The 22300-nt window shown below is 46.6% G+C and overlaps 1 protein-coding gene across 1 annotated transcript in view; it reads left to right on the top strand.

Annotated features, from left to right (window-relative positions):
• The first annotated feature begins 3685 nt into the window (after window positions 1-3685).
• Window positions 3686-22300, top strand: part of prdm10 (PR domain containing 10) — a 50788-nt gene continuing 32173 nt past the window's right edge. Inside the window, exons 1-9 of the mRNA XM_084148336.1 lie at window positions 3686-3709; window positions 5194-5350; window positions 6135-6293; window positions 6397-6456; window positions 6677-6781; window positions 13296-13455; window positions 15095-15336; window positions 18998-19198; window positions 21276-21348. Coding sequence (XP_084004462.1) covers window positions 5279-5350; window positions 6135-6293; window positions 6397-6456; window positions 6677-6781; window positions 13296-13455; window positions 15095-15336; window positions 18998-19198; window positions 21276-21348 — 1072 coding nt within the window. The 5' untranslated portion in view covers window positions 3686-3709; window positions 5194-5278. The remainder of the gene's footprint in view (window positions 3710-5193; window positions 5351-6134; window positions 6294-6396; window positions 6457-6676; window positions 6782-13295; window positions 13456-15094; window positions 15337-18997; window positions 19199-21275; window positions 21349-22300) is intronic.

Raw genomic sequence — 22300 nt, 5'->3', positions numbered from 1 at the left:
GGTGGCTGGAGTCTTTGACAATTTTGAGGGCCTTCCTCTGACACCGCCTGGTATAGAGGTCCTCGATGGCAGGAAGCTTGGCCCCAGTGATGTACTGGGCTCTACCCTCTGTAGTGCCTTGCGGTCGGAGGCCAAGCAGTTGCCATACCAGGCGGTGATGCAACCAGTCAGGATGCTCTCGATGGTGCAGCTGTAGAATATTTTGAGGATCTGAGGACCCATGCCGAATCTTTTCAGTCTCCTGAGGGGGAATAGGCTTTGTCGTGCCCTCTTCACGACTGTCTTGGTGTGTTTGGACCATGATAGTTTGTTGGTGATGTGGACACCAAGGAACTTGAAGCTCTCAACCTGTTCCACTACAGCCCCGTCGATGAGAATGGGGGCGTGCTCAGTCCTCTTTTTTTTCCTGTAGTCCACAATCATCTCCTTTGTCTTGGTCACGTTGAGGGAGAGGTTGTTATCCTGGCACCACACGGCCAGGTCTCTGACCTCCTCCCTATAGGCTGTCTCATCGTTGTCGGTGATCAGGCCTACCACTGTTGTGTCGTCGGCAAACTTAATGATGGTGTTGGAGTCGTGCCTGGCCATGCAGTCATGGGTGAACAGGGAGTACAGGAGGGGACTGAGCACGCACCCCTGAGGGGCCCCCGTGTTGAGGATCAGTGTGGCAGATGTGTTGTTACCTACCCTTACCACCTGGGGGCGGCCCGTCAGGAAGTCCAGGATCCAGTTAGCAGAGGGAGGTGTTTAGTCCCAGGATCCTTAGCTTAGTGATGAGCTTTGAGGGCACTATGGTGTTGAATGCTGAGCTGTAGTCAATGAATAGCATTCTCACGTAGGTGTTCCTCTTGTCCAGGTGGGAAAGGGCAGTGTGGAGTGCAATAGAGATTGCATCATCTGTGGATCTGTTGGGGCGGTATGCAAATTGGAGTGGGTCTAGGATTTCTGGGATAATGGTGTTGATGTGAGCCATGACCAGCCTTTCAAAGCACTTCATGGCTACAGACGTCAGTGCTACGGGTCGGTAGTCATTTAGGCAGGTTATCTTAGTGTCCTTGGGCTCACATAGTCATCCGGAACAGCTGGTGCTCTCATGCATGATTCAGTGTTGCTTGCCTCGAAGCGAGCATAGAAGTGGTTTAGCTCGTCTGGTAGGCTTGTGTCACTGGGAAGCTCGCGGCTGTGCATCCCTTTGTAGTCTGTAATAGTTTTCTAGCCCTGCCACATCCGATGAGCGTCAGAGCCGGTGTAGTACAATTCAATCTTAGTCCTGTATTGACTCTTTGCGTGTTTGATGGTTTGTCGGAGGGCATAGCGGGATTTCTTATAAGCGTCCGGGTTAGAGTCCCGCTCCTTGAAAGCGGCAGCTCTACCCTAGCTCAGTGCGGAACTCGTAACTCGTTTCCTGTAATCCATGGCTTCTGGTTGGGGTATGTACGTACGGTCACTGTGGGGACGACATCATCGATGCACTTATTGATGAAGCCAGTGACTGATGTGGTGTACTCCTCAATGCTATCTGAAGAATCCCGGAACATGTTCGTTTGTGCTAGCAAAACAGTCCTGTAGCTTAGCATCTGCGTCATCTGACCACTTTTTTATTAACCTAGTCACTGGTGCTTCCTGCTTTAGTTTTTGCTTATAAGCAGGAATCAGTAGGATAGAGTTATGGTCAGATTTGCCAAATGGAGGGCGAGGGAGAGCTTTGTATGCGTCTCTGTGTGTGGAGTAAAGGTGGTCTAGAGTTTTTTTTCCTCTGGTTGCACATTTAACATGCTGGTAGAAATTAGGTAGAACGGATTTAAGTTTCCCTGCATTAAAGTCCCCGGCCACTAGGAGCGCTGCCTCTGGATGAGCGTCAGTGTGAGTGTCCATGATTGAGTCTTTGAATGAAGAGATGGAGATAAAACATTGATTTGCAATGACTCCAGTGATGGGGTCATCATTTCAATCACTGAATTAAATATTAATAATATGTATATATACTGAATATGCTTGTCAACAACAGCCAGTGTTTATTTTTTAAATGTTTTTATTTTATTTATTCCTGTACCCTAATCTGACTACTGTTATCGTCAATCTAATGCGTTCTAACTGATCGGCAATTGCTATAGAGCTTTGATAACTTCCAATTTAATTAACTAAACATGTCCATTAATAATTGCATACTAACATAAGGCAACAACAACAATAAACTGAAGTTATAGCCTATTTATTCAATTGGTTTGCCAGCTCCAGGTAAGCTACACAAGGGGGCACATTGATTTGCAATGACTCCAGTGATATCATTTCAACATATTTATTGTGTCAAATGGTAGCCTACAATGGCATATCAATTAATAGGCTACTTGATGGCGAACAGAGAGGCAAATTGATCATTCTCCACATAATGTCAGTTTGATTGAGGACTTTTCCCCATAAAAAGAACCACGTGAGGGAGTTCCATAACTTCCATTTCAAATGTCCACTCGGGCAGCCCCCGATACCTAAGAACTGAGCATGCATAAAACACTTCGCTTGATACCGTTTTCTTTCAGCAAAGGCAACATTAGAATGCAGTTTAAACCACCTCCTAGTGAATTTATGTAATGGGCTCTAGTGCGCCCAAAGTCGTTTTCCAGTGCTGTGTCGCCATCATTTATTGACGTGCATCAGTTCTAGCTTAATTCATATGTTTTAAGGGAAAAGTGTTAGAAATCGGTGTCTCCATAATGACAATCTAAGTAGCCTATCTACAACTGGTAAAAAGTTGTCAGCGTACTGCTGCCTCCTCTCGCTCACGCGACTCAGCCAATAGCCGTAGCACAGATAGAACAATGGTTTAGTTATACAAATCCTTGGCTGTAGCGCTTTCTCAACACACACACACACACACACACACACACACACACACACACACACACCCCTCCGGCCCTCCCCTCCACTCACTCACTCAGCAACAGCCTCCTCACTGCCTGACAGTCAGAAAGCAGGTCACAGTGAAATATATATATATTTTTTAAAAGAGAAATGCCATGGCGGCCGCGGTGCAATTTCGATATAGGCCAAAACCCCGCAACCAATACATTTTTACCCGCGACATTGTTTTCCAAGTAGCCCAATTTAGCCGGAAAACCGAGAAAATGGCAACACTGCCCCGCCCCTTCTTCTGTAGGGTTTATCGGCGGCTGGCATCCAACGTTACTGTGCGTTACCGCCACCTACCGCACTGGAGCGCCCCCGCCTCCCGCCTCCCCAAGCATAAAAATTTACAAATAGAAGTATAAAGAGGGGTTCTTGCAAATGCAGGAACGCCCCGAATTGCACCCTTCTCATATAAGCTACTGTAAGTGATTCATTTGATAAAAACGTAGGCTACATTTGAATTGGGTAGCTTTGATCCGTTATATATTTTTGATTGGTCGAAATTCATGGGCCCTTGGTATGCATACATTTAATATAAATATTCGAGTGAACGTTGATAGAAATCTGCTACCCACCAATACCATATATCAAGGCTTTTCACTGTACTTATACACGTGTCATTAAAACATATATCAAGTAATTTTTCAAGTAAGATTTTACATAACGGTGTCGTGAAAGAGATATATTTGGTTTTAATTTTGTCACTCAATAATATTCCACCAATCGCCACACAGGCCTCAACGAGTTGCTAGGAAGAATATGGTAATATATGCAATGCAGCCACCTCTGCAGCTACCATTCTGAGGTAAGAACAACTTCAACGTTTTCATTAAATATAGCAAAACTCGAGAGAATTTCTGCTTCATTCCAAAAAGTTCAATTTCTAGATGACTTCCTTGTAAGTATCAATCAAAATCTCGCTACCGGGTAACACATTTATATCGATAGAAATATACAGATTTTCGTTTGGTCGCTTCAAATGTGGTTGTTGTTGTTTAGTCCCACCCAAAATGGAGCCTCTTCTTCCTTGTTCTCCGGCGGCTCCAGGCTCGGCTCAACTAGAAGGGGGGACGGGTGGGTCTAGCCCAAATATTTGGGCCCCCGTCAATTTATAGACCATTTGACAAATACAGCACAGCATTACTAATGTTATGGATCCGATTTGCGATGTACATTTTCAAGGTCGGCCATACATTGGCGTTAAATGTGATAATGCGGGGGCCGAGGCGCAGTAAATGCCCGGGTTTCTGCAGCGCTGATTTTTGTGGTATGGTCCGGTTGGAACCGACAACCTGAGGGGTCAGAGCAGGGGGGAAATACACCGAATATACACGATACGGGCGATATGTGTTTAAACTAGAAAAATAACACCATGTCACACATTGCGCGTTATCGATGCAAAAGGGTCCAGTTTTGACTCCATTTTCCTCGCGCGCTCGCCGGTGCTCATTCGGCGGCGTTTCTGTCCTACCCCCGGTAGAGTGGTTAGTTTGACTGTTCTTTGCGATAAAAACCCGGCATGCTGGTTTATTTGGGTTATTTAGCCCTGTCAATGGAATGGTAGTTAGCAAGCTCACCATCCCAAATATGAATGTCACGATCTTACCCTCTGCAACATGTGTGACTGATAGCTACATTGTTAGCAATACAAGCTAAGCTAGCTAACATACGTCGCCCCCATTGTACTAAAGGGCGCAGTCCAACACGCACCAGCTGAAATACAAATCTCCATCCTCTCGCTAGACTATTCTACGTAACTGGTCAGGTGCTATGATAATGCAATCAATGCCCGTTCATAAATGAAACATCAGAAAGATAATTGTGTTGCTCTGAATGCATTTCTGATGGAGAGAACAAACTATTCATACATTTGTAACCACAGTAATATAGTTACTGTAGCTAATCAACAAACAGCATGCCAGACAGTTATACACAATGTATTTGCGTCAATGCATTTTGTACTCTGATGTGCTTTGTAAACAATATTACCATCTCATTTCCACATTAGAAATGGTCTATTTGTAAAAACAAATACAAAAAAAATAGGCCTAAGATACAGTAAATATAAAAAAAAAAGAAATATTTCCCACATTAACTTACAGCCCTGTCATCACAGAGTTTTTAAACCATGTATTCTCTTTGCTGTGGTTGTCATCAGTGTGCATCCTAACTCTATGTGCTGTGGTTGTCATGTGATCATCAGTACATCCTAACTCTATGTGCTGTGGTTGTCATGTGATCATCAGTACATCCTAACTCTATGTGCTGTGGTTGTCATGTGATCATCAGTACATTCTAACTCATCCTGGAGCTGCCAGCAGCTGCGGTTGGTGTGATCAGGTGGTGACCGTGGTAACGGGATCCGGCTGCAGCCATGGAGACCAAGCAGGAAACATCCCCTGTGTGGAGCCAGGCAGGAAACAGCGAATCAGGGAATGCCACTCAGGTGACTGATACTGTAACTGTACTCCACATGTGTCCAACTCATTGTCGTCCCACCCTTCTACCTGATTGATGAATTAAGGTCACTAATTAGTAAGGAACTACCCTCACCTGGTTGTCTTACTTGAAAGGAAAAACCTGCAAACACTCTGCCATCTGTGGAATGAGTTTGACACCCCTTCTGTACTCACTCATGTCTTACAAGTAGGGCGAAGTTGCCCCTAGATGCAGATCTTGGGCCAGTTTTGCATTTCCCTCACTAATGGTTAAAGGGATACTTTGGGATGTTGGTAATGAGGCCCTTTATCTACCTCCCCGGAGTCAGATGAACTGGTGGATACCATTTTTATTTATCTGTGTTCAGTAAGAAGGAAGTTGGAGGTAGTTTTGTGAGCCCAATGCTAACTAGCGTTAGCACAATGACTGGAAGTCTATGGGTATCTGCTATCGTGCACAACTTCCTTCAAACTGCACGCAGAGACATAAAAATGGAGTTCATCTGACTCTGGGTAAATAGATTAAGGGCCTCATTGCCAACATCCCAAAGTATCCCTTTAAGGTCAGGATTGGGGCAGGAGAAGCTTATCCTAGATCTGTATCTAGGGGAAACTCAGGTCTGTCTTGCATTGTTAGGAGGGTCCATTCAGTTTAATTCAGGATCTTCATCGAAACTCATTGAAACAATGGGACATTTTAAAATCATGAATAGCCCTAGTTCACGATTACATTCTGTGTCTCTCTCTCTCTGTGTCTCTCTCTGTGTCTGTCTCTGTCTCTGTGTGTTGCAGGTGCATTTTGAGGGGGGTACAGTAGCCCAGATAGTGTACAGTGGAGAACAGCAGGACAGAGGGCAGCAGGTGGTCTACACAGCAGACGGTAACTCCTACACATCTGTGGAGTCTGCAGAACACACGCTGGTCTACATCCACCCGGCCGACGGATCAGCGGTGAGGAACACGGGGCCTTTTACAGGACATTTCCGTTGTACTTTATTCTCACGTACTTATAAGAACTGTTCTATTCTATGTGTATTGACCTGTGGTTTTCCAGGGTGTGTTTTCTGACCAGCCTCAGGTGGCCTACATTCAACAGGATGGTACTACGCAACAGGTACGTTTTATTTACACTATTCTTTTTCATGGACTTGTATTAAAAATAAAATAATGAATTTTAATGCAAATGGACAATACAAGTTTTATCATATTGTTATCGTACATAACTTGACCAGGGGGGAAAAAAACTCTGGTACTCAGTTATTTCTCTGTCAGGTCAAGTGGAACTCTGGGTCCTAAGTAGAAATGTTGCGTGTTATTCTCTCTCTTGCCACCAGGTGACAGTGTTGTTGCCCAGTGGCCAGAACATGAACGCTGCCAACCTTCATGTCCTCAGTAACGTGGCCGAGGCCCCACAGGCCCTCCTGGAGCCAGTTACACAGGTGAGGAGTCGGTAGTGCTGAACGATTTAGTGCTTTTTGAGGTCGGTTCGGTTTCAGTTCGATAGTGCATTTAATGTTTTAAAAAATGATGTGGGTTAAGTGCTTTAACAACACAGAATAAAACTATTAATAAAAGTCCCATGGTGGTAGTGACTGTCCATTACTGCTTATCACTTATTTACCATCATTTATTCACATGACTTTACTTTAATAAAACATTTCAGTTTTTGAGTATATTATTATTTTTATTCCAAGTCATCTCATCTCTGAAGAGTTGCTGCCTATGATGTCTGACAAAATCACTATTTTAGTGGTTCTTCAAAGTAAATAAGGCAGACTTTTATGACTGCTGAATACCAACTATCAGTCAGTTAGATCATGTATTTTCAGGTAGAGATACCTCTTGAAGCAGCTGCTCTCTGTCCCTCTCCATCGCTCATTCTCCTGTCTCTTCTCTCTGTCCCTCTCCATCGCTCATTCTCCTGTCTCTTCTCTCTGTCCCTCTCCATCGCTCATTCTCCTGTCTCTTCTCTCTGTCCCTCTCCATCGCTCATTCTCCTGTCTCTGCTCTCTGTCCCTCTCCATCGCTCATTCTCCTGTCTCTTCTCTCTGTCCCTCTCCATCGCTCATTCTCCTGTCTCTTCTCTCTGTCCCTCTCCATCGCTCATTCTCCTGTCTCTTCTCTCTGTCCCTCTCCATCGCTCATTCTCCTGTCTCTTCTCTCTGTCCCTCTCCATCGCTCATTCTCCTGTCTCTTCTCTCTGTCCCTCTCCATCGCTCATTCTCCTGTCTCTTCTCTCTGTCCCTCTCCATCGCTCATTCTCCTGTCTCTTCTCTCTGTCCCTCTCCATCGCTCATTCTCCTGTCTCTTCTCTCTGTCCCTCTCCATCGCTCATTCTCCTGTCTCTTCTCTCTGTCCCTCTCCATCGCTCATTCTCCTGTCTCTTCTCTCTGTCCCTCTCCATCGCTCATTCTCCTGTCTCTTCTCTCTGTCCCTCTCCATCGCTCATTCTCCTGTCTCTTCTCTCTGTCCCTCTCCATCGCTCATTCTCCTGTCTCTTCTCTCTGTCCCTCTCCATCGCTCATTCTCCTGTCTCTTCTCTCTGTCCCTCTCCATCGCTCATTCTCCTGTCTCTTCTCTCTGTCCCTCTCCATCGCTCATTCTCCTGTCTCTTCTCTCTGTCCCTCTCCATCGCTCATTCTCCTGTCTCTTCTCTCTGTCCCTCTCCATCGCTCATTCTCCTGTCTCTTCTCTCTGTCCCTCTCCATCGCTCATTCTCCTGTCTCTTCTCTCTGTCCCTCTCCATCGCTCATTCTCCTGTCTCTTCTCTCTGTCCCTCTCCATCGCTCATTCTCCTGTCTCTTCTCTCTGTCCCTCTCCATCGCTCATTCTCCTGTCTCTTCTCTCTGTCCCTCTCCATCGCTCATTCTCCTGTCTCTTCTCTCTGTCCCTCTCCATCGCTCATTCTCCTGTCTCTTCTCTCTGTCCCTCTCCATCGCTCATTCTCCTGTCTCTTCTCTCTGTCCCTCTCCATCGCTCATTCTCCTGTCTCTTCTCTCTGTCCCTCTCCATCGCTCATTCTCCTGTCTCTTCTCTCTGTCCCTCTCCATCGCTCATTCTCCTGTCTCTTCTCTCTGTCCCTCTCCATCGCTCATTCTCCTGTCTCTTCTCTCTGTCCCTCTCCATCGCTCATTCTCCTGTCTCTTCTCTCTGTCCCTCTCCATCGCTCATTCTCCTGTCTCTTCTCTCTGTCCCTCTCCATCGCTCATTCTCCTGTCTCTTCTCTCTGTCCCTCTCCATCGCTCATTCTCCTGTCTCTTCTCTCTGTCCCTCTCCATCGCTCATTCTCCTGTCTCTTCTCTCTGTCCCTCTCCATCGCTCATTCTCCTGTCTCTTCTCTCTGTCCCTCTCCATCGCTCATTCTCCTGTCTCTTCTCTCTGTCCCTCTCCATCGCTCATTCTCCTGTCTCTTCTCTCTGTCCCTCTCCATCGCTCATTCTCCTGTCTCTTCTCTCTGTCCCTCTCCATCGCTCATTCTCCTGTCTCTTCTCTCTGTCCCTCTCCATCGCTCATTCTCCTGTCTCTTCTCTCTGTCCCTCTCCATCGCTCATTCTCCTGTCTCTTCTCTCTGTCCCTCTCCATCGCTCATTCTCCTGTCTCTTCTCTCTGTCCCTCTCCATCGCTCATTCTCCTGTCTCTTCTCTCTGTCCCTCTCCATCGCTCATTCTCCTGTCTCTTCTCTCTGTCCCTCTCCATCGCTCATTCTCCTGTCTCTTCTCTCTGTCCCTCTCCATCGCTCATTCTCCTGTCTCTTCACTCTGTCCGTCTCCATCGCTCATTCTCCTGTCTCTTCTCTCTGTCCCTCTCCATCGCTCATTCTCCTGTCTCTTCTCTCTGTCCCTCTCCATCGCTCATTCTCCTGTCTCTTCTCTCTGTCCCTCTCCATCGCTCATTCTCCTGTCTCTTCACTCTGTCCGTCTCCATCGCTCATTCTCCTGTCTCTTCTCTCTGTCCCTCTCCATCGCTCATTCTCCTGTCTCTTCTCTCTGTCCCTCTCCATCGCTCATTCTCCTGTCTCTTCTCTCTGTCCCTCTCCATCGCTCATTCTCCTGTCTCTTCTCTCTGTCCCTCTCCATCGCTCATTCTCCTGTCTCTTCTCTCTGTCCCTCTCCATCGCTCATTCTCCTGTCTCTTCTCTCTGTCCCTCTCCATCGCTCATTCTCCTGTCTCTTCTCTCTGTCCCTCTCCATCGCTCATTCTCCTGTCTCTTCTCTCTGTCCCTCTCCATCGCTCATTCTCCTGTCTCTTCTCTCTGTCCCTCTCCATCGCTCATTCTCCTGTCTCTTCTCTCTGTCCCTCTCCATCGCTCATTCTCCTGTCTCTTCTCTCTGTCCCTCTCCATCGCTCATTCTTCGCTCTTCTCTCTGTCCCTCTCCATCGCTCATTCTCCTGTCTCTTCTCTCTGTCTCTCAGACTGGACAAGTAGGCGTGCAATAGGCTTTGGCGGTATACCATATATACGTATATGTTCCTGACTATACAGTGCATTCGGAAAGTATTCAGACCCCTTGACTTTTTCCACATTCTTTACGTTACAGCCTTATTCTAAAATGGATTAAATCGTTTTTCCCCCTCATCAAACTACACACAATACCCCATAACGACAAAGCAAAAACAGGTTTGTAGAAATGTTTGTAAATGTATTAAAAATAAAAAACGGAAATATTACATTTACATAAGTATTCAGACCCTTTACTCAGTACTTTGTTAAAGCACCTTTGGCAGCGATTATAGCCTCGAGTCTTCTTGGGTATGACGCTACAAGCTTGGCACACCTGTATTTGGGGAGTTTCTCCCATTCTTCTCTGCAGATCCTCTCAAGCTCTGTCAGGTTGGATGGGGAGCGTCGCTGCACAGCTATTTTCAGGTCTCTCCAGAGATGTTAGATCGGGTTCAAGTCCGGGCTCTGGCTGGGCCACTCAAGGACATTCAGAGACTTGTCCCGAAGCCACTCCTGCGTTGTCTTGGCTGTGTGTTTAGGGTCGTTGTCTTGTTGGAAGGTGAACCTTCGCCCCAGTCTGAGGTCCTGAGCGCTCTGGAGCAGGTTTTCATCAAGGATCTCTCTGTACTTTGCTCCGTTCATCTTTCCCTTGATCCTGACTAGTCTCCCAGTCCCTGCCGCTGAAAAACATCCCCACAGCATGATGCTGCCACCACCATGCTTCACCGTAGGGATGGTGCCAGGTTTCCTCCAGACGTGATGCTTGGCATTCATGCCAAAGAGTTCAATCTTGGTTTCATCAGACCAGATAATCTTGTTTCTGATCAAAACAAATCAAATGTTATTTTTCACATGCGCCGAATACAACAGGTGTAGACCTTACAGTGAAATGCATACTTACAAGCCCTTAACCAACAATGCAATTGAAAGAAAAATAAGTGTTAAGTAAACAATAGATAAGCAGTAAAATAACAGTAAAAAAAACAGTAGTGAGGCTATATACAGGGGGTACCAGTACAGAGTCAATGTACGGGGACACCGGTTAGTCCAGGTAATTGAGGTGATATATACAGTACCAGTCAAAAGTTTTAGAACACCTTTTTTGGTTACTACATGATTCCATATGTGTTATTTCACAGTTGTGATGTCTTCACTATTATTCTACAATGTAGAAATAGTAAAAATAAAGAAAAACCCTGGAATGAGGAGGTGTGTCCAGACTCTTGACCGGTACTGTACATGTAGGTATAGTTAAAGTGACTGTGCATAGATAATAAACAGAGAGTTACAGCAGTGTATAGGGGGGGGGGTAGTCTGGGTAGCCATGATTAGCTGTTCAGGAGTCTTATGGCTTGGGGGTAGAAGCTGTTAAGAAGCCTTTTGGACCTAGACTTGGCGCTCTGGTATCGCTTGCCGGGCAGTAGCAGAGAGAACAGTCTATAACTAGGGTGGCTGGAGTATTTGACAATTTTTTAGGGCCTTCCTCTGACACTGCCTGGTATAGAGGTCCTGGATGGCAGGAAGCTTGGCCCCAGTGATGTACTGGATCGTACTCACTACCCTCTGCAGTGCCTTGCGGTCGGAGGCCGAGCAGTTGCCATACCAGGCAGTGATGCAACCAGTCAGGATGCTCTCGATGGTGCAGCTGTAGAACCTTTTGAGGATCTGAGGACCCATGCCAAATATTTTCAGTCTCCAGCGGGGGAATAGGCTTTGTCGTGGCCTCTTCACGACTGTCTTGGTGTCCTTGGACCATGTTAGTTAGTTTGTTGGTTATGTGGACACCAAGGAACTTGAAGCTCTCAACCTGCTCCACTACAGCCCCGTCGATGAGAATGGGGGTGTGCTCAGTCCTCATCTTTTTCCTGTTGTACACAATCCATCTCCTTTGTCTTGATCACGTTGAGGGAGAGGTTGTTATCCTGGCACCACACTTCCAGGTCTCTGACCTCCTCCCTATAGGCTGTCTCATCATTGTCGGTGATCAGGCTTACAACTGTTGTGTCGTCGGCAAACTTAATAATGGTGTTGGAGTCGTGCCTGGCCATGCAGTCATGGGTGAACAGGGAGTACAGGAGGGGACTGAGCACACACCCCTGAGGGGCCCCCGTGTTGAGGATCATGTGTTGTTACCTACCCTTACCACCTGGGGGCGGCCCGTCAGGATGTCCAGGATCCAGTTGCAGAGGGAGGTGTTTAATCCCAGGGTCCTTAGCTTAGTGATGAACCATGTTGGTATTACGGACTCAGTCAGGGACAGGTTGAAAATGTCAGTGAAGACACTTGCCAGTTGGTCAGCGCATGCTCCGAGTACACGTCCTGGTAATCCGTCTGGCCCTGCTGCCTTGTGAATGTTGAACTGCTTTAAAGTCTTACTCACATCGGTTACGGAGAGCGTGATCACATAGTCATCTGGAACAGCTGATGCTCTCATGCATGCTTCAGTGTTGCTTGCCTCGAAGCGAGCATAGAAGGGTTTTAGCTCATCTGGTAGGCTTGTGTCACTGGGCAGCTCGCGGCTGCGCTTCCCTTTGTAGTCTGTAATAGTTTGCAAGCCCTGCCACATCCGACCAGCGTCAGAGCCGGTGTAGTACGATTCGATCTTAGTCCTGTATTGACTCTTTGCCTGTTTGATGGTTCGTCGAAGGGCATAGCAGGATTTCTTATGAGCGTCCGGGTTAGAGTCCCGCTCCTTAAAAGCGCTAGCTCTACCCTTTAGCTCAGTGCTGATGTTGCCTGTAATCCATGGCTTCTGGTTGGGGTATGTACGTACGGTCACTGTGGGGACGACGTCATCGATGCATTTATTGATGAAGCCGGTGACTGAGGTGGTATACTCCTCAACGCTATCTGAAGAATCCCGGAACATATTCCATTCTGTGCTTGGAGACCTACAGGAGGGTGGCGCTCCAGGAACAGGGTTGGAGTGAACACCTACAGGAGGGTAGGTCTCCAGGAACAGGGTTGGAGTGAACACCTAGAGAAGGGTAGGTCTCCAGGAACAGGGTTGGAGTGAACCTACAGGAGGGTAGGTCTCCAGGAACAGGGTTGGAGTGAACCTACAGGAGGGTAGGTCTTCAGGAACAGGGTTGGAGTGAACCTACAGGAGGGTAGGTCTCCAGGAACAGGGTTGGAGTGAACCTACAGGAGGGTAGGTCTTCAGGAACAGGGTTGGAGTGAACCTACAGGAGGGTAGGTCTCCAGGAACAGGGTTGGAGTGAACACCTAGAGGAGAGTAGGTCTCCAGGAACAGGGTTGGAGTGAACCTACAGGAGGGTAGGTCTTCAGGAACAGGGTTGGAGTGAACCTACAGGAGGGTAGGTCTCCAGGAACAGGGTTGGAGTGAACCTACAGGAGGGTAGGTCTCCAGGAACAGGGTTGGAGTGAACACCTAGAGAAGGGTAGACTCATTATAGTTCACCAGGGCCTGTACATCATTTCTATTTGTTTGGATACATGCGTGTTCAACAGGGTTAACACCTAATAAGTACCTTTTATTCTTTCCATCCCAGGGTCAGCTGTCTGTGTCTGGGATGGTTGACCCCTCCTCCAGCCCCCTGGGGGCCACATCCACTGAGGACTCTGACGAAGAGGATGATGAGGACGACGAGGACTCGGACCTAGATGACTGGGAGCCTAGCGCGCCACAGTCCTTCACACCACACAACCTCTGTGAGTGTCTTTACCTCCCTGGTGACGGGGCCTTCTGGGCGTCTACTAGGGACAGGACCAATAGTGCTCTGTGTTAATACTGACAGTTAAATATGAGAATGAAGCCATTCTCTCTCTGTTTTCTGCCTCTCTCTGTCTTGGACCCACTCCATCTGGGATTCTGGGACCCTCACTGACATACTTTCATTCTCTCCTTTCTAACCTCTCTCCCTCCCTCTCTCCTTTCTAACCTCTCTCCCCCCTCCCTCTCCCTCCTTTCTAACCTCTCTCCCCCCTCCCTCTCCCTCCTTTCTAACCTCTCTCCCTCCCCCTCTCTCCTTTCTAACCTCTCTCTCCTTTCTAACCTCTCTCCCCCCTCTCCCTCCTTTCTAACCTCTCTCCCCCCTCCCTCTCTCTCCTTTCTAACCTCTCTCCCTCCCTCTCTCTCCTTTCTAACCTCTCTCCCCCCTCCCTCTCTATCCTTTCTAACCTCTCTCCCCCCTCTCTCTCCTTTCTAACCTCTCTCCCTCCCTCTCTCTCCTTTCTAACCTCTCTCCCTCCCTCTCTCTCCCTCCCTCTCTCCCTCCCCCTCTCTCCTTTCTAACCTCTCTCCCCCTCTCTCTCCTTTCTAACCTCTCTCCCTCCCTCTCTCCTTTCTAACCTCTCTCCCTCCCCCTCTCTCCTTTCTAACCTCTCCCCCCTCCCTCTCTCTCCTTTCTAACCTCTCTCCATCCCTCTCTCTCCTTTCTAACCTCTCTCCATCCCGCTCTCTCCTTTCTAACCTCTCTCCATCCCTCTCTCTCCTTTCTAACCTCTCTCCCTCCCTCTCTCTCCTTTCTAACCTCTCTCCCCCCTCCCTCTCTCTCCTTTCTAACCTCTCTCCCTCCATCTCTCTCCTTTCTAACCTCTCTCCCTCCCTCTCTCCTTTCTAACCTCTCTCCCTCCCTCTCTCCATCCCTCTCTCTCCTTTCTAACCTCTCTCCCTCCCTCTCTCTCTCCTTTCTAACCTCTCTCCCTCCCTCTCTCCTTTCTAACCTCTCTCCCTCCCCCTCTCTCCTTTCTAACCTCTCCCCCCTCCCTCTCTCCTTTCTAACCTCTCTCCATCCCTCTCTCTCCTTTCTAACCTCTCTCCCTCCCTCTCTCTCCTTTCTAACCTCTCTCCCTCCCTCTCTCTCCTTTCTAACCTCTCTCCCTCCCTCTCTCTCCCTCCCTCTCTCCATCCCTCTCTCTCCTTTCTAACCTCTCTCCCTCCCTCTCTCTCCTTTCTAACCTCTCTCCCTCCCTCTCTCTCCTTTCTAACCTCTCTCCCTCCCTCTCTCTCCTTTCTAACCTCTCTCCCTCCCTCTCTCCTTTCTAACCTCTCTCCCTCCCTCTCTCTCCCTCCCTCTCTCCATCCCTCTCTCTCCTTTCTAACCTCTCTCCCTCCCTCTCTCTCCTTTCTAACCTCTCTCCCTCCCTCTCTCTCCTTTCTAACCTCTCTCCCTCCCTCTCTCTCCTTTCTAACCTCTCTCCCTCCCTCTCTCCTTTCTAACCTCTCTCCCTCTCTCTCTCCTTTCTAACCTCTCTCCCTCCCTCTCTCTCCTTTCTAACCTCTCTCCCTCCCTCTCTCTCCTTTCTAACCTCTCTCTCCTTTCTAACCTCTCTCCCTCCTCTCTCTCAGGGTGTGAGGAGTGTAACAACTCCAACCCGTCAGTGTGTGTGAAGCACGGTGCCCTCCACCCCATCCCCAACCGTCCAGTGGTCTCCCGGGCCCGTGCCAGCCTCCCCCTCATTCTCTACATAGACCGCTTCCTAGGGGGAGTCTTCTCCAAGAGACGCATCCCCAAGAGGACCCAGTTCGGCCCCGTGGAGGGACCCCTGGTCAGACAGGGAGAACTTCACGACCACTACATCCACCTCAAGGCAAGTTAACCTCTCTGTTTGCTTTCTAGAATAATAATAATAATAAGGTGCAGCTATAGCCTGTATACTTTAATGTCTTATCAAATGGTTCCCTTGTGGGAAATTATCAAATGGTTCCCTTGTGGGAAATGATCAAATGGTCCCCTTGTGGGAAATGATGAAATGGTCCCCTTGTGGGAAATGATGAAATGGTCCCCTTGTGGGAAATGATCAAATGATCCCCTTGTGGGAAATGATCAAATGGTCCCCTTGTGGGAAATGATCAAATGGTCCCCTTGTGGGAAATGATGAAATGGTCCCCTTGTGGGAAATGATGAAATGGTCCCCTTGTGGGAAATTATCAAATGGTCCCCTTGTGGGAAATGATCAAATGGTCCCCTTGTGGGAAATGATCAAATGGTCCCCTTGTGGGAAATGATCAAATGGTCCCCTTGTGGGAAATGATCAAATGGTCCCCTTGTGGGAAATGATCAAATGTAGTTGTTCCTGACTATATATTAGTTCCTGACTATATACTGTGCTGTTCTTGCCTACAGTGGCTTGCGAAAGTATTCACCCCCCTTGGCATTTTTCCTATTTTGTTGCCTTACAATCTGGAATTAAAATTGATTTTTGGGGGGTTTGTATCATTTGATTTACACAACATGCCTACCACTTTGAAGATGCAAAATATTTTTTTTGTGTGAAACAAACAAGAAATAAGACAAGAAAAACAGAACTTGAGCGTGCATAACTATTCACCCCCCCAAAGTCAATACTTTGTAGAGACACCTTTTGCAGAAATTACAGCTGCAAGTCTCTTGGGGTATGTCTCTATAAGCTTGGCACATCTAGCCACTGGGATTTTTGCCCATTCTTCAAGGCAAAACTGCTCCAGCTCCTTCAAGTTGGATGGGTTCCGCTGGTGTACAGCAATCTTTAAGTCATACCACAGATTCTCATTTGGATTGAGGTCTAAGCTTTGACTAGGCCATTCCAAGACATTTAAATGTTTCCCCTTAAACCACTCAAGTGTTGCTTTAGCAGTATGCTTAGGGTCATTGTCCTGCTGGAAGGTGAACCTCCGTCCCAGTCTCAAATCTCTGGAAGACTGAAACAGCTTTCCCTAAATAATTTCCCTGTATTTAGCGCCATCCATCATTCCTTCAATACTGACCAGTTTCCCAGTCGCTGCCGATGGAGAAACATCCCCACAGCAGGATGCTGCCACCACCATGCTTCACTGTGGGGATGTTGTTCTCGGGGTGATGAGAGGTGTTGGGTTTGCGCCAGACATAGCGTTTTCCTTGATGGCCAAAAAGCTCAATTTTAGTCTCATCTTCCATATGTTTGGGGAGTCTCCCACATGGCTTTTGGCAAACACCAAACATGTTTGCTTATTTTTTTCTTTAAGCAATGGCTTTTTTCTGGCCACTCTTCCGTAAAGCCCAGCTCTGTGGAGTGTACGGCTTAAAGTGGTCCTAGGGACAGATACTCCAATCTCCGCTGGTCTTGGAGAGTGTCTCGCTGGTTTGGGCGGGGTGTCTGCTGATCAAATGTTCCTGAGGTGTTGGGTCTGCGGTTGAGGGCGAAATCCTTTAGGGTCCGGGCGAAGGTGGGCACTGCTGCCTTGTATAGGTGGACCTGGTCGTAAAGGCTGTTCACGTCCAGGGTGGAGTGGTGGGCCAGGTAGACGTTTAGTTTTGATGCACAGTCACAGGAAATACTTGCGTTTACCTGCAGTATGGTAGCAGGGTGGAAGTATTTTCGTGGGTAGCAGGGTGGAGATAACCACTTGTGCGTTGGGGAAAGTAGAAGAAGCTTTTTCTATCACTCCCTTGAGTGATGTGGCCACCCTTTCCTGCTGTGTTCTCAGGTCGTTTGTGCCTGTGTATATTATTATGTGGCTGGGTGATCCTAGTTGGTCCTCAGACAGAAGATCTAGGGCGCGCTGGGTGTTTGGACACCAGAGTTTAGACACTGTGTTTGTTTTCTTGTATGTATTTCCCGTTTGAATCCATAAGGAGTACAATCTGTGGCTTGTGTATGTCCTCAGTGGGTGTGGAGGGGTCGTCAGGAGGGCTATCAGGGTGGCTGACAGGGGGGGTGCTCAGAGGGGGTGGGATCCCCTGGGCTTGGGGTTCTTCATTTGTTTGTCTGGCTGTGATGTCGAGGCTATGGTCAGGGTCTGAGGTGGGCTGTTCTGCTGGCTTCTCTGCGGGGGTGGCCAGCTCTCTAATGGGTTGTTCTCTGTCACCCGTCATCGTTCTCACCTTCTCCTCCAGCACTATGATCCTCTCCTCTAGTGCTCTGTTCTTCTCCTGCTCCTGCTCCTGTTGATGTTGTCTCACCACAGTCCAGAGTTCAGACATGTCTCTCTCTACCTGCAGCTCTCCAGGTCTAGTTAAGGGGGTGTTGTTGTGCTGGACTGCTGTCTAGTATCCTGAGTTTCCTCCAATCGCTAACACCCCACCTCTTAACAGAGGGGTAGTGTGTTAATATAGCGCTGTGCCATGCCAGGGGATGGTCTGTGTGGAAGATAAGGTTGCTTATGTTCCCATTTTTATAAAAGTCAGCAAAAAGTGTCTCCTGATTTCCCATAAGGAGTTTCATTTTGTACTCTTTTCGTGTCTTATCATTCTTTACATTCAGAGAGTACTGTATTTTAATGACCTCTGAACAGTGGGGGGGGTGCTTCTAAGGCCTCTCCATTTGGTTGGGGTAGACTGTACGACTCTCCTGCCATTGTTGGGCTCAAGGGCTTTGACACCTCTCACTTCACACGTCAGTGCTAATTGAAGTTGTATCTCTTTGTACTAACAAGCTTGGTAGCCTTAGCATTCAGTCCTTATAAAATAAAATATATCATTATAATGTATTTTTCTTCTTGTTTTTTAAAAGTAAAAAATAGCTTCGGACTAAACATTACCCACTCAGTTCCAGGTTGGATGGTAGTTTCAGTTTGTTTGCCAGAGCATTTGCTGTATAGCTTGGGATAGTAATCCTTGGTAGTAGAAGCCTACCAGGTAATTCCATCCAAAATCAGGTTGTAGGTTTGGACTTTTGGTTTGGATTGAAGGTTATATTTACATTTTACATTTTTAGTCATTTAGCAGACGCTCTTATCCAGAGCGACTTACAGGAGCAATTAGGGTTAAGTGCCTTGCTCAAGGGCACATCGACAGAGCTTTAACCTAGTCGGCTCGGGGATTAGAACCAGCAACCTTTCGGTTACTGGCACAACGCTCTTAACCACTAAGCTACCTGCCGCCCCTGTGGAGGGTAGCATCCTGTATATGTCCCTGTGGAGGGTAGCATCCTGTATATGTCCCTGTGGAGGGTAGCATCCTGTATATGTCCCTGTGGAGGGTAGCATCCTGTATATGTCCCTGTGGAGGGTAGCTTCCTGTATATGTCCCTGTGGAGGGTAGCATCCTGTATATGTCCCTGTGGAGGGTAGCATCCTGTATATGTCCCTGTGGAGGGTAGCATCCTGTATATGTCCCTGCCAAAACATTGAAGTTTATCTAACTCTAAATCTATATGTTTTGTAAAAACATGTTGAAAAATGCAGGAGCAATGTCTTTGAGCTCTCTTTCTCTCTCCTCTCTCTCCTCTCTCTCCTCTCTCTCTGTAGCTTTGCATGGTCTCTAACTCATTTCTCTCTCCTCTCTCTCTGTAGCTGTGCATGCTGGATGCAGACAAGGACATGGAGAAGTCGGATGACATGTGGGTGGACCTATCTGACGAGGACATCTGTAATTGGCTGATGTTTGTTAGGCCCGCGCAGAACCACCTGGAACAGAACCTGGTAGCCTATCAGTACGGCTCTGAAATCTTCTACACAACCATCAAGAACATCCAGCCCAAACAGGAACTCAAGGTAGGTTGTAAGAACGGCTGCAAATACTAACCGTGTCCTCATCTAACCTAACCGTGTCCTCATCTAACCTAACCGTGTCCTCATCTAACCTAACCGTGTCCGAGATCATCACCGACTGAGCTAACTGATCTGCAAATTATAATCAGTAGTTATTATAATCAGTAGTTATTATAATCAGTAGTTATTATAATCTGTAGTTATTAGAATCTGTAGTTATTAGAATCTGTAGTTATTAGAATCTGTAGTTATTAGAATCTGTAGTTATTAGAATCAGTAGTTATTAGAATCTGTAGTTATTAGAATCAGTATTTATTGATGCAAGGTGATTTGTAGATTAGTCAGTCGTCAGTCACCGATTGCAATGTCTGGAACACACTGTTTCTAATGAAAACACACATGGTTGACTGCTCTCCAGAGAGGTATGCTACGTACCAGGTCTATTCCAGAGAGGTATGCTACGTGGCAGGTCTATTCCAGAGAGGTATGCTAAGAGAGGTATGCTACGTGGCAGGTCTATTCCAGAGAGGTATGCTACGTGGCAGGTCTATTCCAGAGAGGTATGCTAAGAGAGGTATGCTACGTGGCAGGTCTATTCCAGAGAGGTATGCTAAGAGAGGTATGCTACGTGGCAGGTCTATTCCAGAGAGGCATACTACGTAGCAGGTCTATTCCAGAGAGGCATACTACGTAGCAGGTATATTCCAGAGAGGTATGCTACGTAGCAGGTCTATTCCAGAGAGGTATACTACGTAGCAGGTCTATTCCAGAGAGGTATGCTACGTAGCAGGTCTATTCCAGAAAGGTATACTACGTAGCAGGTATATTCCAGAGAGGTATTCTACGTAGCAGGTATATTCCAGAGAGGTATACTACGTAGCAGGTATATTCCAGAGAGGTATTCTACGTAGCAGGTATATTCCAGAGAGGTATACTACATAGAGGGGTGGCTCACCTTTTAGCCAGGTACATTTCTATGGCAACGAATCCTTCAGAACTAACCTGCTTAATAACAAAATATTTAGCTGTGCGACCAGGAGTTTTATTTTGTGAGCACTGTGTGACTAGGACAACAATCTCCCAGATGAAAATAGTTGTTGTAATGATAAGGCTTCGCTGTACCGTTGTTTCAGAGAGTGCTAAAGAAAGAAGCGAGTGCAGATTCGACAGCGTCATGGTTACACCATTACTATAGCAAAAAACAGCTTGCTTTGTAGCCCCCTACCAGGTTCTGTTATCTGACTCATATTACCGGAGCAACATTTTCATCTTCCAGGACCATTTTACATTCATAAACGTGTCGTGGGCCGTTCCAAAACTAATTGCACGTCATTAACCATTTGTTTACACTTTGTTTAGTCTGAGCCACGAGTTATTGGCTAGCTAACTCACAGCCTGGGAACTTGACCAGTACATAACAGACAGAAAGGAAAAGGGATATGTTCTCCAGGAGATCAACGATCACAGCAATGAATGAATCACAGATCTCTTGCATGTTGTCATCACAAACCTGATATATATTTTTTTAAAGAGACAGTGTACCATTTTCAATGTAATTCATCTCAATAGGAAAATTTTACACAATGTAGAAAACGAATATTCCACAAATGACTTTGTAATGTCAATGACAGGTATTCGTATCAACATTTGAGCTTTTATATAATAAACTGTCTTTACAGTGTCACATATTAGTTTCTAGGGTACAACATGTGCTTCAAAAGTAGCTAGAATTCAATATAGGCCCAATATAGGCTGTATCTAAAAAAAACATCTGGTGCTTCTACATTTTGTGTGGTGCTCCTAACTTTTTAAAGTTGGGAGCACCAGTGCTACCGATTTTTTAAATTTATTTTTAATTTAGAGCGGTGGTTACAAGCCTGCTAGAGTTAGCAGCAGGCGGACGAGCAATGTCCACCGTCGTCGTACGGATGAAGCCTGAGCTGGAATGGGAAGCTAACTGACGCCGGTTAGCTGTAGAAAACAACTGAGTAGATCTAGCTTGCGTCGTGGGATACCCCTCAGAGCACATTATTATAAGGAGCTGGAGTTTGTCCTGACTGTGTATTGTTCTTTTCCCCAGGTGTGGTACGCAGCATCATATGCCGAGTTTGTCAATCAGAAGATCCATGATGTCACGGATGAGGAGAGGAAAGGTGAGACTCCATGCTTCATTGCTGTGGAACTGTAGCCCTGTCTATGATAGCAGTGATGATGATCTCCATCCTAATGTTGTCTCTGCAGTGCTGTGGAGTATGTCAGTACTGCAGTGCCTTCAGGAAGTATTCATACCCCTTGAGAAATCAGCACAATGTGGAATAACTCCTCACCCATAATGACAAAGTGAAAATATGGTTTTAGAAATTGTAGCAAATTTATTGAAAATGAAATACAGAAATATATTTTTTACAGTATTCACACCTCTTTTCTATAACACTCCAAATTGAGCTCCGGTGCATCCTGTTTCCTTTGATAGTCTTGTCTATGATAGCAGTGATGTTTTCTATGGGTCCTGATTTCTCTACTCTACTGTGGTTGTTTGTTTCAGTTACTGCAGGGTTGATTTTAAATCCTAATGTTTCATCTGCTGTGCCAGGCTTCGATACTGCGACCAAAACAGTCGAATTTGCGACCGTTTGACTTCGCAGTGCGACACGTTTTTAATTGCTCGCAAGGGTGTCAGTGTTTTTATTATTTTTTTTTTATATATTTTTTTTAACCTGGTCACGTTATTAAAAATAAAATGTATCATGCTTTAGTCAAACAGTAATGTGCAACTGCCAAAAAAGAAACTAACTTTCTGAAGAGGCAGCAACGACACGGCAATGCCCCGTCTGTGTGTGCCAGGACATAGCCTACAGGGGACGTTTTGGAAACCCCCATTTCCTTTCATCTAGGCTCTTCAATAGTCATCGACGTTGGCAGCCGATTTTAAAAAAATAGTTTTACTGCTCCAAAATAATTATTCTGTGATTTTCATTTCTGATCAGTTTGTTTTCCCACCATTTCAGTTGAAGGGTGTTGCGCTAGTCTGTTGCGGTAAAACCATGTGTGGTTATTATGAGTAAGACAACATCAAATGTTGGCTTCAACTTGGTTTTCCATACA

Source organism: Coregonus lavaretus (assembly GCF_964263955.1).
Source record: "Coregonus lavaretus genome assembly, chromosome: 30".
NCBI lineage: Eukaryota > Metazoa > Chordata > Actinopteri > Salmoniformes > Salmonidae > Coregonus > Coregonus lavaretus.
Note: the sequence above shows the minus strand (reverse complement) of the source record. Positions and strands in the feature narration are given on the sequence as shown.